General features: G+C 43.9%; 1 protein-coding gene across 3 annotated transcripts in view; it reads left to right on the top strand.

Moving 5' to 3' along the window:
* The window catches only part of LOC139581740 (proton-coupled amino acid transporter 1-like), a 68,368-nt gene that overhangs the window by 12,466 nt on the left and 38,973 nt on the right, over positions 1–16,929 (top strand). For 2 of the 3 annotated variants that reach the window (XM_071411825.1, XM_071411824.1), the window contains exons 2-7: positions 10,567–10,659; positions 11,379–11,505; positions 11,772–11,862; positions 12,354–12,442; positions 14,856–14,945; positions 15,667–15,751. In XM_071411825.1, coding sequence (XP_071267926.1) covers positions 10,629–10,659; positions 11,379–11,505; positions 11,772–11,862; positions 12,354–12,442; positions 14,856–14,945; positions 15,667–15,751 — 513 coding nt within the window. In that variant the 5' untranslated portion in view covers positions 10,567–10,628. Of the gene's footprint in view, positions 1–10,566; positions 10,660–11,378; positions 11,506–11,771; positions 11,863–11,884; positions 11,943–12,353; positions 12,443–14,855; positions 14,946–15,666; positions 15,752–16,929 lie in introns of those variants that run through there. The other variant, XM_071411827.1, reaches the window with a different exon arrangement.

The raw sequence follows: 16,929 nt of genomic DNA, 5'->3' as shown, positions 1-16,929 counted from the left end.
ACTTCTGGTATAAACACGCTTGTACTTCTTACAAGCTTCCTTTTTTGTGCTTTTTATTTAGAGATTTGCTAAGCACAATTATGTCTATGTCCAGTTTGGAGGAGCGTCTGTGCGAGCTGGTGAGACAATACGAGGACCTCGTCGATGTGGTTGTATTTCAGACAGGCAAGCAAAAGACAGCTGGAGGGAGATATCACGAAGTGAACACCAATACCGATATTAAAGAAACATGGAGAAAGATTTGGGACCGGTATGTTTGCAATCTGAAAAGGGTTAAGGAGACGAGGAGTGTAGCTGCCACTGGTGTGTGTCCCACCGATTGTCAGACAACTGGATTGGCTTTGTGTTCATGTGAAACATTGTCAGACAGACAGCAATATGCCAGATACGGTATGAGTCCTTTTGTACAGTCAGTGTGTGTTTGTGATCTTATGTTTAGCAGACCTAGCTAGAACATGTGAAATCAGCTCTTTTCTGGATGGGAGACATTGAACGGGAAATATTCAGTGCCAAAAACCAAAGGGTCACAGTCAACCTTTCTGCAGTACTTACTGGTTAGCTGTGCATTATCTTGTGCGAGATGTGAAGGGCAAGCCGCTGAAGCAAGTCGTCAAATCTGGCAAACAACATCCGAAAGTATTGAAAATGTCTTTCCTCGTCAATGCTTCGCATTGGTTGGACAAGAGACGTGTATTCTCCATTGTCCCCTCCTATAGTGTTCAGTGGACGAACTTGACATTTTCTCAGTCTCCCCCCCCCCCCCTTCTCCTCCTCATTAGTAATAGCAGTTCAAGCTGTTGTTGTTCAAACTCTGGCAGTTGCAATTCAAAAAGAGACATGTTTGCTTCTCTGGCTAAATAGTAGCGTCAAAAAGCATAGACCACCAGACTAGCCCGGCATATAGCTAGGATTTGTAAACAGGCATAACATCAGATACGGAAGTTTAAACATCGTCGCTAGCTAGAGTCAAAAAGAGTGCCTCGGCTCCTCTTGTTTGGTAAGCTAGTCTGGTTCCCCCTAGTGGATATCCACAACACAAGGCTCCTCTTGCTTGGTAAGCTACTCTGGGTCCCCCTAGTGGATATCCACAACACAAGACTCCTCTTGCTTGGTAAGCTACTCTGGTTCCCCCTAGTGGATATACACAACACAAGGCTCCTCTTGCTTGGTAAGCTACTCTGGGTCCCCCTAGTGGATATCCACAACACAAGACTCCTCTTGCTTGGTAAGCTACTCTGGTTCCCCAAGCCCCCTAGTGGATATACTGTACACTACACAAAGCGCACTTCCTCTCTGGGTGTAATGCAACGAAAAGAGTCCTCTACCCCAAAAAAAGACCACCCACGTGCACGCACGCACGTAGATCAATGACGTGGAGCTTAAAGCCGCCTTATAGTTTAAAAAGGGTCAATGCAGATAGCTAACTATTTTAGCAGTCTTATGGCTCGGGGGTTGAAGCTGTTCAGTGTTGGTTGCAGACTTGGTGCATCGGTACTGCTTGCCGTGCAGTTGCAGAGAGAACAGTCTATGACTTAGGTGGCTGGAGTCTTTGACAATTTTTAGGGCCTTCTGACACCGCCTGGTATAGAGGTCCTGGATGGCAGGATGTACTGGGCTGTACGCACTACCCTCTGCACCGCCTTGTATAGAGGTCCTGGATGGCAGGATGTACTGGGCTGTACGCACTACTCTCTGCACCGCCTTGTATAGAGGTCCTGGATGGCAGGATGTACTGGGCTGTACGCACTACTCTCTGCACCGCCTTGTATAGAGGTCCTGGATGGCAGGATGTACTGGGCTGTACACACTACCTTCTGACACCGCCTGGTATAGAGGTCCTGGATGGCAGGATGTACTGGGCTGTACGCACTACCCTCTGCAGTGCCTTGCGGTCGGAGGCCAAGCAGTTGCCATACCAAGCGGTAATGCAACCAGTCAAGATGCTCTCAATGGTGCAGCTGTAGAACTTTTTGAGGATCTGAGGGCACATGCAGAATCTTTTCAGCCTCTTGAGGGGGAAGAGGTGGATGTCGTGCCCTCTTAACGACTGTGTTGGTGTGTGTGGACCATGATAATTCCTTAGTGATGTGGACACTGATGAACTTGAAGCTCTCAATCTGCTCCACTGCAGCCCTGTCGACGTGAATGGGGGCATGGTCGGCCCTCCATTTCCTGTAGTCCATGATGGCTCCTTTGTCTTGCTGACATTGAGGGAGAGGTTGTAGTCCTAGCATCACATTGCTTGGTCACTGACCCCCTCCTTGTAGGCTGTCTCGTCGTCAGTGATCACGCCTATCACTGTCATGTCGTCTGCAAACTTAATGATGGATTTTGAGGTGTGTGTGTGTGTGTGGCCACGCAGTTGTGGGTGAACAGGGAGTACAGGAGAGGACAAATCACTCACCCCTGAGGAGCCCCCATGTGGGTCAACTTGGCGAATGTGTTGTCAACCCTCACCACCTGAGGGTGGCCCGTCAAGAAGTCCAGGATCCAGTTGCAGAGGGAGGGGTTTAATCCCAGAATGCTTAGCTTCAAAGATGACAGATCACTTCCTCTCTGACAAGCGGTGTCAACTCACTATTTGCATTTGAGGTTTGGCCCAACCGAATCGGTCATATGGATGCCGAAACACATGGAGACGTTATTTAATAGAGGAGAAGTTAACGTTTCTAATGATACCCTTTTATGTCTCAACTCCTCAAATGCGGCCTAGCAGACACTACTAAAACAGGAGTATCAATGAATATTGATTCTGGAAAAATTAATTAGCAGTTTGTCGCGTGCGGCATTGCTATACTGTGTACCGCTAGCAACATTTGAGCAAAACACTGTTATACTAGCTGTATAGTATGTTGTTTGATAAATGTGCAATAAGCAGAAAAAATAACAATTTATATAAGGATTTGGCAACTCATTCTCATTTTGAGAAATAAGGTAGGCCACTTGATTTCAACATCTGAACAAAGTGCATGCTGGACAAGCTAGCGTGCTGTTCAAACAGTTGACGGGTGTGTTCATAACAATTCAACTGTTCTGCTTTGTTAGCGAGCAAATAGATCCAAGTTGGCTAAACTGGAAATATAAGGATTAGCTGGCTACTCACTAGAATGTGGGCTTGTGCTTGAGAGATTGTTTATGAGACCTGTGTTCATTTTCTATAGCCTGCTCCAATAAGTTAGTAATTTATTAGTGAATGTGCATTACGCATGAATGGTTCTGAATTTATTATATAAATATATATATATATTTTTTTTTTCTTCATAGATCACTATTTTGCTAAAATGTAATTATTAGTGGGTCTAATCTCAACCAAATTGGAACACCTATAGGAGATTCTAGAGCTGCACCTGACACCTACGTTTTCCAACACCGTCAACAAAACGCAGGTTGGCATTTCCTGTTTATTTTATTTAACCTTTATTTCACTAGGCAAGTCAGTTAAGAACAAATTCTTATTGACAATGACAGCCTACCAAAAGGCAAAAGGCCTCCTGCGGGGACAGGGGCCTGGGATAAAAAAATTATAATAATATAAATATCGGACAAAACGCACATCACAACAAGAGAGACCACACAACACTATATAAAGAGAGACCACACAACATTACATAAAGAGAGACCTAAGACAACAACATAGCAAGGCAGTACCACATAACACAGCATGGTAGCAACACAACATAACAACAACATGGTAGCAGCACAAAACATGGTACCAACATTATTGGGCACAGACAACAGCACAAAGAGCAAGAAGGTAGAGACAACCATACATCACGCACAGCAGCCACAACTGTCAGTAAGAGTGTTCATGATTGAGTCTTTGAATGAAGAGATTGAGATAAAACTGTCCAGTTTGAGTGTTTATTGCAGGTCATTCCAGTCGCTAGCTGCAGCGAACTGAAAAGAGGTGGGACCCAGTGATGTGTGTGCTTTGGAGACCTTTAACAGAATGTGACTGGCAGAACGGGTGTTGTATGTGGAGGATGAGGGCTGCAGTAGATATCTCAGATAGGGGGGAGTGAGGCCTAAGAGGGTTTTATAAAAAAGCATCAACCAGTGGGTCTTGCCACGGGTATACAGAGATGACCAGTGTAGAGTGCAGTGATGTGTCCTATAAGGAGCATTGGTGGCTAATCTGATGGCCGAATAGTAGAACATCTAGCCGCTCGAACACCCTTACCTGCCAATCTATAAATTATGTCTCCATAATCTAGCATAGGTAGGATTTTCATCTGAATCAGGGTTAGTTTGGCAGCTGGGGTGAAAGAGGAGCGATTACGATAAAGGAAACCAAGTCTAGATGTAACCTTAGCCTGCAGCTTTGATATGTGCTGAGAGAAGGACAGTGTACCGTCTAGCCACACTCCCAAGTACTTGTATGAGGTGACGACCTCGAGCTTTAAACCCTCAAAGGCATTAATAACACCTGTGGGGAGAGGGGCATTCTTCTTACCAAACCACATGACCTTTGTTTTGGAGGTGTTCAGAACAAGGTTAAGGTTAGAGAAAAGCTTGATGGACACTAAGATAATTTTGTTGTAGAGCATTTAACACAATCTGGGGAGGAGCCAGCTGAGTAGAAGACTGTATCGTCTGCATATACATGGATGAGAGCGCATCCTACTGCCTGAGCTATGTTGTTGATGTAAATTGAGAAGAGAGTGGGGCCTAGGATCCAGCCTTGGGGGTACTCCCTTGGTGACAGGCAGTGGCTGAGACAGCAGATTTTCTGACTTTATACCCTGCACTCCTTGAGAGAGGTAGTTAGCAAACCAGCCCAAAGACCCCTCAGAGACACCAATACTACTTAGCCGGCCCACAAGAATGGAATGGTCTACCGTATCAAAAGCTTTGGCCAAGTCAATAAAAATAGCAGCACAATATTGCTTCAAATCAAGGGCAATGGTATCATCATTGAGGACCTTTAAGGTTGCAGTGACACATTCATAACCTGAGCGGAAACCAGATTTCGTACCAGAGAGAATACTATAGACATCAAGAAAGCCAGTCAGTTGATTATTGACAAGTTTTTCCAAAACTTTTGATTAAACAGGGCAAAATAGAAATTGGCCTATAACAAGTTAGGATCAGCTTGATCTCCCCTTTAAATAAAGGATTAACCGTGGCTGCCTTCCAAGCAATGGGAACCTTCCCAGAAAGGAAAGACAGGTTAAAAAGGTTGGCGATAGGCTTGGCGATGATTGGGGCCGCAACCTTAAAACTTCTTACGGATCATTGGGACGCTACTGTGCCACTTGGTCAACATCCGGTGAAATTGCAGGGTGCCAAATTCAAATTACAGAATCGTAATATTAAACATTCCTGACAATATAAGTGTCATACATCATTTAAAAGCTTAACTTCTTGTTAATCCAGCCGCGTTGTCAGATTTCAAAAAGGCTTTATGGCGAAAGCACACCATGCGATTATCTGAGGACAGCGCCCCGCACACAAAAGCATTACATACATTTTCCAACCAAGCAGATGCGTCACGAAAGTGAGAAATAGCGATAAAATAAATCACCTTTGAAGATCTTCATCTGGTTGCAATCACAAGGGTTCCAGCTATGTAACAAATGGTCCTTTTGGTCGATAAAGTCCTTCTTTATATCCCAAAAAGGTAAGTTTCAATGGCGCACTTGACTCAGTAATCTACCGGTGTCCCTCGTTCAAAATGCATACAAAATGAATCCCGTAAGCTACCAATAAACTTCTAAACAAGTCAAACAACGTTCCTAATCAATCCTCAGATACCCTATTATGTAAATAAACGATCAAATTTAAGACGGAGAATACCGGAGACCATTACCGGAGATAAATAACGAAGTACGCACACTCACCGGAACGCGCTACAAACACTACAGCCAAAATGGGAGCCACTTAGAAAAACTACAAATTCTAGTTCATTTTTCAAAAAACAAGCCAGAAACTCTTTCTGAAGACTGTTGACATCTAGTGGAAGCCCTAGGAACTGAAATCTGGGAGGACTTCCTTTTATATTCCCATTCCCAGCCATTGTAATCAGAGGTGAGCTGAAATCAAAAAATTATCTGGATGGATTGTCCTCGGGTTTTCGCCTGCCATATCAGTTCTGTTATACTCACAGACATTATTTGAACAGTTTTGGAAACTTTAGAGTGTTTCCTATCCAAATCTACCAATTATATGCATGTCCTAGCTTCTGGGCCTGAGTAACAGGCAGTTTACTTTGGGCACGTCATTCATCCGAATTTCTGAATACTGCCCCCTGTCACTAAAAAGTTAAAGACCTGGAGAATAAACCCTCCTCACAGCTGCCCATGTCCCTTAATGTTGATGATGTGGTTGTTACTGACAATAAGCACATAGCTGAGCTCTTTAATCACCACTTCATTAAGTCAGGATTCCTATTTGACTCAGCCATGCCTCCTTGCCCGTCCAACATTTCCTCATCTCCCACCCCTTCTAATGCGACTATCCCCGATGCTTCTCCCTCTTTTTCCAATGCCCCACTACACATTTTCTCCCTGCAGGTCACTGAGTCCGAGATGCTAAAGGAGCTCCTGAAACTTGACCCCCAAAAAACATCTGGGTCAGATGGTTTAGACCCTTTCTTCCTGAATCGTTTTCCAGAACTTCTTGGGGTTAGACCCACAGAGAGAGAACTGCTCCTTAAAGTAACTAACTTTGGCCTTCCGGATAGCCTGAGTGCACTTATTTCTCATTTGCCTGAACGAGAGCCAGTCAGCCTGAGTATGCGTGTGCCGAGCCTTTAGCCAAATGCAATTCTTGAGGTGGAGTAGCTCTGCAAGGTCACGGTCGAACCAGGGGCTGAACCTGTTTTTAATTCTTGGCATGAGTCTTGCCCTGGAAGCAGCAATGCAGAGTTGTCATAAAATTTGATTTTTGTCACCAAACCTTAACCACACTGCTCATGAGACTTGCCCTGGAGGCAGCAATGCAGAGTTGTCATAAAATCAGATTGTTAACCTAACCTTAACCCTAACGTTAACCACACTGCTCATCAGTTTTTACAACAGACACGTTTGACTTTGCAGCTGGCCTATCAAGCGGAAATCGCTCAGTTCTACCTCCAGGACAAGACTCATGACAATAAACCTCAACCTGACAACATTTGATGGAATTTATTGTGGAAGAATGGTGCTCATCCCTGTAATAGAGTTCCAAACACTTGTAAAGTCTGGACTCACTGTCTGTATAAGAGAGAGTCTGTGAGGTCTGGACTCACTGTCTGTATAAGAGAGAGTATGTGAGGTCTGGACTCACTATCTGTATAAGAGAGAGTCTATAAGGTCTGGACTCACTGTCTGTATAAGAGAGAGTCTATAAGGTCTGGACTCACTGTATAAGAGAGAGTCTATAAGGTCTGGACTCACTGTCTGTATAAGAGAGAGTCTATAAGGTTTGGACTCACTGTCTGTATAAGAGAGAGTCTATAAGGTCTGGACTCACTGTCTGTACAAGAGAGAGTCTATAAGGTCTGGACTCACTGTCTGTATAAGAGAGAGTCTATAAGGTCTGGACTCACTGTCTGTACAAGAGAGAGTCTATAAGGTCTGGACTCACTGTATAAGAGAGAGTCTATAAGGTCTGGACTCACTGTCTGTATAAGAGAGAGTCTATGAGGTCTAGACTTACTGTCTGTATAAGAGAGAGTCTATAAGGTCTAGACTTACTGTCTGTATAAGAGAGAGTCTATAAGGTCTAGACTTACTGTCTGTATAAGAGAGAGTCTATAAGGTCTAGACTTACTGTCTGTATAAGAGAGAGTCTATAAGGTCTAGACTTACTGTCTGTATAAGAGAGAGTCTATAAGGTCTAGACTTACTGTCTGTATAAGAGAGAGTCTATAAGGTCTAGACTCACTGTCTGTATAAGAGAGAGTCTATAAGGTCTAGACTCACTGTCTGTATAAGAGAGAGTCTATAAGGTCTAGACTTACTGTCTGTATAAGAGAGAGTCTATAAGGTCTAGACTCACTGTCTGTATAAGAGAGAGTCTATAAGGTCTAGACTCACTGTCTGTATAAGAGAGAGTCTATAAGGTCTAGACTTACTGTCTGTATAAGAGAGAGTCTATAAGGTCTAGACTTACTGTCTGTATAAGAGAGAGTCTATAAGGTCTAGACTCACTGTCTGTATAAGAGAGAGTCTATAAGGTCTAGACTTACTGTCTGTATAAGAGAGAGTCTATAAGGTCTAGACTCACTGTCTGTATAAGAGCTCCAGTGCTGTGTTTCTATTGCATCGTCCGTAGAACTATGCATGACTTTGGCATTTTCCGTGTCAGAGGAATTCAGCTTATTTGCGTTTTTAACATAACCTGCAACACTGTAAATAAATACTGACAACATTCAGCAAATTGAATTGCTTCATGACGGCAACAGGTTAGTCTATGAATAGAATCTACTAGCTATTTCCCAGAATGGTATCACCTCCTAGCTATTTCCCAGAATGGTATCATCTCCTATCTATGCATCTTCAATGCAAGATCATTTTTCTTCGATCCAGCGACAAGAAAAAAAGAACTATACTTGATAGTGTAAAAATAATCTATTGATTAGGCCTAATAGCCAATAAAACTGACATGACTCTTACTACTTGTCTAAGTTGTTCTTCAGCACACATGGTAGCACGTTGTGCTACTAATAACTTACTGTCCATCACTGCCCTGAGGGAGGAACTGACAGATTGGTACGTGTGTGTGTACATAGGCCTACATGTGTTGACAAAGAAGTTGAAGTTAAACTAAGCCCTGGGATGTTATCGTACGAGAGAGACAACAAAATATTAAAAGTCACTCCCAGTAGAACAGAATGTAGCCTGTCTCGTTGCCTTTTCAGTACAGGAGAACAGAAAGAATGTAGCCTGTCTCGTTGCCTTTTCAGAACAGCAATTGTAATTTCAAGGTTGTTCGGCAGTCGCAGTCAGAATCTGACTGTACAGTAATAGCATAGAACTAGCCTCGACTCCAGCAGTTCTAGGTTTCTCCAGTTAAGAACACTGCTGGTGCTTGAGGTCTGGTATCTGGTAGACCATTTATAAACTCAGCAAAAAAAGAAACGTCCCTTTTTTCAGGACCCTGTCTTTCAAAGATAATTCGTAAAATTCAAAATAACTTCACAGATCTTCATTGTAAAGGGTTTAAACACTGTTTCCCATGCTTGTTCAATGAACAATAAACAATAAATGAACATGCACCTGTGGAACGGTCGTTAAGACACTAATAGCTTACAGACGGTAGGCAATTAAGGTCACAGTTATGAAAACTTAGGACACTAAAGAGGCCTTTCTACTGACTCTGAAAAACACAAAAATAAAGATGCCCAGGGTCCCTGCTCATCTGCGTGAACGTGCCTTAGGCATGCTGCAAGGAGGCATGAGGACTGCAGAAGTGGCCAGGGCAATTAATTGCAATGTCCGTACTGTGACAGGGAGACAGGACGGACAGCTGATCGTCCTCGCAGTGGCAGACCACAAGTAACAACACCAGCACAGAATCAGTACATCCGAACATCACATCTGCGGGACAGGTACAGGATGGCAACAACAACTGCCCAAGTCACACCAGGAATGCACAATCCCTCCATCAGTGCTCAGACTGTCCGCAATAGGCTAGACTGAGAGGCTAGACTGAGGGCTTGTAGGCCTGTTGTAAGGCAGGTCCTCACCAGACATCACCGGCTACAACGTCACCTATGGGCACAAACCCACCTTCGCTGGACCAGACAGGACTGGCAAAAAGTGCTCTTCACTGACGAGTCGCAGTTTTGTCTCACCAGGGGTGATGGTCGGATTCGCGTTTATCGACGAAGGAATGAGCGTTACACCGAGGCCTGTACTCTGGAGCGGGATCGATTTGGAGGTGGAGGGTCCGTCATGGTCTGGGGGCGGTGTGTCACAGCATCATCGGACTGAGCTTGTTGTCATTGCCTGCAATCTCAACGCTGTGCGTTACAGGGAAGACATCATCCTCTCTCATGTGGTACCCTTCCTGCAGGCTCATCCTGACACGACCTTCCAGCATGACAATGCCACCAGCCATACTGCTCATTCTGTGCGTGATTTCCTGCAAGACAGAAATGTCAGTGTTCTACCATGGCCAGCGAAGAGCCCGTATCTCAATCCCATTGAGCACGCCTGGGACCTGTTGGATCGGAGGATGAGGGCAAGGGCCATTCCCCCCAGAAATGTCCGGGAACTTGCAGGTGCCTTGGTGGAAGAGTGGGGTAACATCTCACAGCAAGAACTGGCAAATCTGGTGCAGTCCATGAGAAGGAGATGCACTGTAGTACTTAATGCAGCTGGTGGCCACACCAGATACTGACTGTTACTTTTGATTTTGACCCCCCCCCCCCTTGTTCAGGGACACATTATTCAATTTCTGTTAGTCACATGTCCGTGGAACATGTTAAGTTTATGTCTCAGTTGTTGAATCTTGTTATGTTCATACAAATATATTTACACATGTTAAGTTTGCTGAAAATTAACGCAGTTGACAGTGAGAGGACGTTTCTTTTTTTTGGTGAGTTTAGCATGGAATGAACTACCATTACATTGTCCACAGTGTCTCTGGAGGAGGAATCCGAGAGGCAGCAGGAGGATCCACCCAGCGCCAGCGGCCCAACCATGACCTCCGACCCTGACCATCGTCAAGACGGTATTGAATTTGAAACCCCATGGCTTTGTTTAGTCAGAACAGACGCCTGTATTCATAGTGTCTCAGAGTAGGACTGCTCATCTACTACCGGTGTCTCCGTATGAGCAGGAGGCTGATATATTAATTTATGCTAGAAATAGTACTCCTACTCTGAGTGGCTTCATGATTACAGGCCCTGGGCTGCATTCAGCAGGGCTAAACGTTGTGGAACGTGCCGATTTGCAATATATTATTTAGGACAAACAAGATTCTCTCAAATGTCATCTATTCATGACATTTGCCTAGTGAACATATCCAGGAAACTGATGTAACGAGTGATTTGATTAGATAACACATTTTTCCACATACAGAGGCTATTGTCTTCTGATATAATGTATTTCATTACTTTCCATTCAGTGTTTTTCTTTTGGATCAGACGTAGCCTAAAGTGTCTTGTTTGTGGATGATCATTAGCTAACACTGCTTTGTTTGTGTCAACAAACCAGGGCCCAGCCTAGCAGACTGATTATGGCTAGAACTCTGGTCCTTCTGTGGGGATTCTGTGTAGTACAACCCTACTATCTACAGTATGAAGTAATGTAGCAGAATCTGTCATCTCAACAGCAGAATTAAGACATTCTTCTGACTGGGGAATGTTTGTGATTTGAATATAAAGTATTATTGAAGTTGCCGTTGTACCAATCTAACTGTCGGAACAACTGTGTGTCCCCGTATTGCAGGCCCGGGTCCAGTTCTCTCCAGGATATCAGCGAGCACCTCCGAGGAGGATGTTCTCTGTCCTACTCCACCTCTGCCCCCCAGACCTGATTCTCGGTACGAGAGAATTGGAGGCCAAACAGGGACTTCGTAAGTACGGTTATGTTACATGCATATATATATTTTTTTTAAATTCCAGCTCTTGGTCAATACAAAATCAAAGACCGTAACTTGTATTGAAACAAAGACCAAGTCAAATCTCTAGCAGCACAGTTTCCATCCTGAGACCTGAGGCCCCATACAAAGAGCTGATTATATGAGAGCGTATGAGACCCTGTGTTCATAATTGTTTGATGACATTATTGCGTTAAGTGATGTGATTTGACGCTGATCATGTTTTATTTGTTATGTTGTAGTTTTTTACAGACCCTGATCCACCTCCTGAAGGGGAACATCGGTACAGGGCTGTTAGGCCTACCTCTGGCTGTCAGGAACGCAGGCCTTGTGGTAAGGGTTAGGGTTAGAAGGGTAACATCGGTACAGGGCTGTTAGGCCTACCTCTGGCTGTCAGGAACGCAGGCCTTGTGGTAAGGGTTAGGGTTAGAAGGGAAACATCGTTCTACCGCCATTTTATTTAAGTGTCCTCTTGTGTTTGTTCAAAACCTTTATCATTATTTCAACAATCTTACTTTGATCTATTCTAGAGCTCCTTAGTAGATGTCCATGGCTAATGCATGTATTCTGCCAGTGCAGTGTGAGGGAATGACACAATCCTAATGGGACTATTAGGGTTGCAAAGATACCTGGAACTTTCAATATATTCCCTGGTTTTCCATAAATCCTGGTTGGAGGATTCCGGATTCTCTGCTTATTCCCTCCTGATTCTAGAAACCTCCATCCGGGATTTGTGGAAAACCAGGGAATTTATTGAAAGTTCCCTGAATTTTGCAACCTTAGTGACTATACCTAATGACACGGTCTTCTCTCTTCCTTTCCAGTTAGGACCTCTGAGTCTGTTTGCCATGGGGATAATAGCAGTCCACTGTATGAACCTGCTTGCAAAATGTTCCCATCACCTCAGTGCAAAGTAAGTGGAGCCTTTCCCACTCCATTTGTCTGCAGCACTTCTCAGTTGTTCCATAATTATATATATTTTTATTTTATTTAACTAGGCAAGTCAGTTAAGAACTTAAGAACAAATTCTTATTTACGATGACGGCCTACCCCAGCCAAACCCGAACTCCCAATCACGGCCGGTTGTGATACAGTCTGGATTTGAACCAGGGTGTCTGTAGTGACACCTCAATCACAGTGCCTTAGACCGCTGTGCCACTCGGGAGCCCCATAACAGATCCAATTGGTGTGGATACTGTTGTACAGCTATACTGAGCAAAAATATAAACGCAACATGTAAAGTGTTGGTCCCATGTTTCATGAGCTGAAATAAAATATACCAGAAATGTTCCATATGCACAAAAATCTTTCTCTAAAATTATGTGTAAAAATTAGTTTACATCCCTGTTAGTGAGCATTTATCCTTTGCCAAGATAATCCATCCACCTGACAGGTGTGGCATATCAAGAAGCTGATTCTACAGCGGCTTAATGAATTTATTTCAATGGACTGATTTCCCTTTATGAACTGTAACTCAGTAAAATCTTTGAAATTGTAGCACGTTGCATTTTTATATATATTTTTTCAGTTTGGTTTGAATCAAGAATCAAGAAGAGAAGTACAGCACTTTCCCATTATGCACTTCCTTTTTTGAGTTTGACGTCTATGAGGACATCTCTCACGTTGTCCTGGCAACTGAACTGTTGAAATGTGTTCAGTTCATAGGCTAATCTAAGTCAATGTCACCACGATGCAGCGATGCCATCAAGCCTAGTATTGGATAAAGCAGGATGTTTTAATGAAACAAACCAAGCCAGTCATCAGTCCACTATGTTCTAGTAACACCCTTATGGGGTGTGTTCAGACTGCAAGTTATGTTGTTGAACTAGTGCAGTTAGTTTCCTTTTGTAGGAGAAGTGAAAACCGTGTTTATGTTGTAATGCTAGCAAACTGAAACTAAATAAGCACGATGTGAATGCACCCATGATTTCAGCTGCTTTGGATACTCTACATCCATCTTTCACAACCCTGTTCTCTATTACACAATCAAACAGGTGAATAATGTCATATCACTAACCTGTCTGTCAGGTTCCTCACACTAGTGACCAGGTACCAGGCCCCAGTTGAAGTAACACGGTCACATTTCGTGTACACGGGGTATGGTCATTTTATTGGCGGTTGTTTCAAGTTGTGTGGTCGTTGAAATCTGGGCCCATATTCAGTTTTTCCATTCAGACCAAAATGAATACGGTTACATGGACAGGGTAGACCTGATCCCAGATCTGAATCTGGGCCCTGAGTGATGTTCCCTCTGTTCTAGGTTGAACAAGCCCTTTCTGAGTGACGTTCCCTCTGTTCTAGGTTGAACAAGCCTCTTCTGAGTGACGTTCCCTCTGTTCTAGGTTGAACAAGCCTCTTCTGAGTGACGTTCCCTCTGTTCTAGGTTGAACAAGCCTCTTCTGAGTGACGTTCCCTCTGTTCTAGGTTGAACAAGCCTCTTCTGAGTGACGTTCCCTCTGTTCTAGGTTGAACAAGCCTCTTCTGAGTGACGTTCCCTCTGTTCTAGGTTGAACAAGCCCTTTCTGAGTGACGTTCCCTCTGTTCTAGGTTGAACAAGCCTCTTCTGAGTGACGTTCCCTCTGTTCTAGGTTGAACAAGCCTCTTCTGAGTGACGTTCCCTCTGTTCTAGGTTGAACAAGCCTCTTCTGAGTGACGTTCCCTCTGTTCTAGGTTGAACAAGCCTCTTCTGAGTGACGTTCCCTCTGTTCTAGGTTGAACAAGCCTCTTCTGAGTGACGTTCCCTCTGTTCTAGGTTGAACAAGCCTCTTCTGAGTGACGTTCCCTCTGTTCTAGGTTGAACAAGCCTCTTCTGAGTGACGTTCCCTCTGTTCTAGGTTGAACAAGCCTCTTCTGAGTGACGTTCCCTCTGTTCTAGGTTGAACAAGCCTCTTCTGAGTGACGTTCCCTCTGTTCTAGGTTGAACAAGCCTCTTCTGAGTGACGTTCCCTCTGTTCTAGGTTGAACAAGCCTCTTCTGAGTGACGTTCCCTCTGTTCTAGGTTGAACAAGCCTCTTCTGAGTGACGTTCCCTCTGTTCTAGGTTGAACAAGCCCTTTCTGAGTAACGTTCCCTCTGTTCTAGGTTGAACAAGCCCTTTCTGAGTGACGTTCCCTCTGTTCTAGGTTGAACAAGCCTCTTCTGAGTGACGTTCCCTCTGTTCTAGGTTGAACAAGCCTCTTCTGAGTGACGTTCCCTCTGTTCTAGGTTGAACAAGCCTCTTCTGAGTGACGTTCCCTCTGTTCTAGGTTGAACAAGCCTCTTCTGAGTGACATTCCCTCTGTTCTAGGTTGAACAAGCCCTTTCTGAGTGATGTTCCTTCTGTTCTAGGTTGAACAAGCCCTTTCTGGACTATGGTGATGCTGTGCAGTATGGTATGGAGAATGTCTCGTGGCTGAGAAGGCACTCAATATGGGGGAGGTAAATATATGTAGAATGTGTCTACAGTGTAACGTGTCTACAGTAGTTACTACTGTAGTTACTGTAGAATGTGTCTACAGTAGAATGTGTCTACAGTAGAATGTGTCTACAGTAGTTACTACTGTAGTTACTGTAGAATGTGTCTACAGTAGAATGTGTCTACAGTAGAATGTGTCTACAGTAGTTACTACTGTAGTTACTGTAGAATGTGTCTACAGTAGAATGTGTCTACAGTAGTTACTACTGTAGAATGTGTCTACAGTAGTTACTACTGTAGAATGTGTCTACAGTAGAATGTGTCTACAGTAGTTACTGTAGAATGTGTCTACAGTAGTTACTGTAGAATGTGTCTACAGTGAATGTGTCTACAGTAGTTACTACTGTAGTTACTGTAGAATGTGTCTACAGTAGTTACTGTAGAATGTGTCTTGTAGAATGTGTCTACAGTAGAATGTGTCTACAGTAGTTACTGTAGAATGTGTCTACAGTAGTTACTGTAGAATGTGTCTACAGTAGTTACTGTAGAATGTGTCTACAGTAGTTACTGTAGAAGAACCTACAGGAAGGTTATAAATCATATGAAATGTATTCTGTAATAAGTCTTCTATATTATGGCTTGTGTTTTCACCTTATTCAATTAGTGTTTGGTTTAATATCTGGTGTTTTCAGTCCCCTCTAATGTTTAGAACCAATGTTTATCTGTGTCCCTGTTTTCCTTCAGGCGGATAGTTAACGTGTTTCTGATCATCACCCAGCTGGGTTTCTGCTGTGTCTACTTTGTCTTCCTCAGTGACAACGTCAAACAGGTAGGGGACATGTCATCATGTTGACTAGTACTGTTTCACACCACCAGGTGGTATTGTTTACTACTTCCGGAGCAGTACCAGCAGTTTGGATGTTATCATCACTGGTGTGGACAAGATACCAGCAGTTTGGATGTTATCATCACTGGTGTGGACAAGATACCAGCAGTTTGGATGTTATCATCACTGGTGTGGACAAGATACCAGCAGTTTGGATGTTATCATCACTGGTGTGGACAAGATACCAGCAGTTTGGATGTTATCATCACTGGTGTGGACAAGATACCAGCAGTTTGGATGTTATCATCACTGGTGTGGACAAGATACCAGCAGTTTGGATGTTATCATCACTGGTGTGGACAAGATTCCAGCAGTTTAGATGTTATCATCACTGGTGTGGACAAGATACCAGCAGTTTGGATGTTATCATCACTGGTGTGGACAAGCAGTTTAGATGTTATCATCACTGGTGTGGACAAGATTCCAGCCAAACTCTTCTGCTCGTTCTGTTACTCAGCTACAGTGCATTCGGAAAGTATTCAGACCTCTTGACTTTTTCCACATTTTGTTACATTACAGCCTTATTCTAAAATTGATTAAATGTTTTTTTTTTCTTCATCAATCTACCCCATAATGACAAAGAAAAAACAGCCACTCCTGTGTTGTCTTGGCTGTGTGCTTAGTGTCGTTGTCCTGTTGGAAGGTGAACCTTCGTTCCAGTCTGAGGTCCAGAGCACGCTGGATCAGGTTTTCATCAAGGATCTCTCTGTACTTTGCTCCGTTCATCTTTCCCTCGATCCTGACTAGTCTCCCAGTCCCTGCCGCTGAAAACATCCCCACAGCATGATGCTGCCACCACCATGCTTCACCGTAGGGATGGTGCCATGTTTCCTCCAGATGTGATGTTTGGCATTCAGGCCAAAGACTTCAATCTTGGTTTCATCAGACCAGAGAATCTTGTTTCTCATGATCTGAGAGTCTTTAGGTGCCTTTTGGCAAACTCCAAGCGGACTGTCATGTGCCTTTTACTGAGGAGTGGCTTCCATCTGGCCACTCTACCATAAAGGCCTGATTGGTGGAGTGCTGCAGAGATGGTTGTCCTTCCGGAAGTTTCTCCCATCTCCACATAGGAACTCTGGAGCTCTGTCAGTGACCGTCTGGTTCTTGGTCACCTCCCTGAC

Source organism: Salvelinus alpinus, chromosome 7 (genome assembly GCF_045679555.1).
Source record: "Salvelinus alpinus chromosome 7, SLU_Salpinus.1, whole genome shotgun sequence".
NCBI classification, from domain to species: Eukaryota; Metazoa; Chordata; class Actinopteri; order Salmoniformes; family Salmonidae; genus Salvelinus; species Salvelinus alpinus.
Note: the sequence above shows the minus strand (reverse complement) of the source record. Positions and strands in the feature narration are given on the sequence as shown.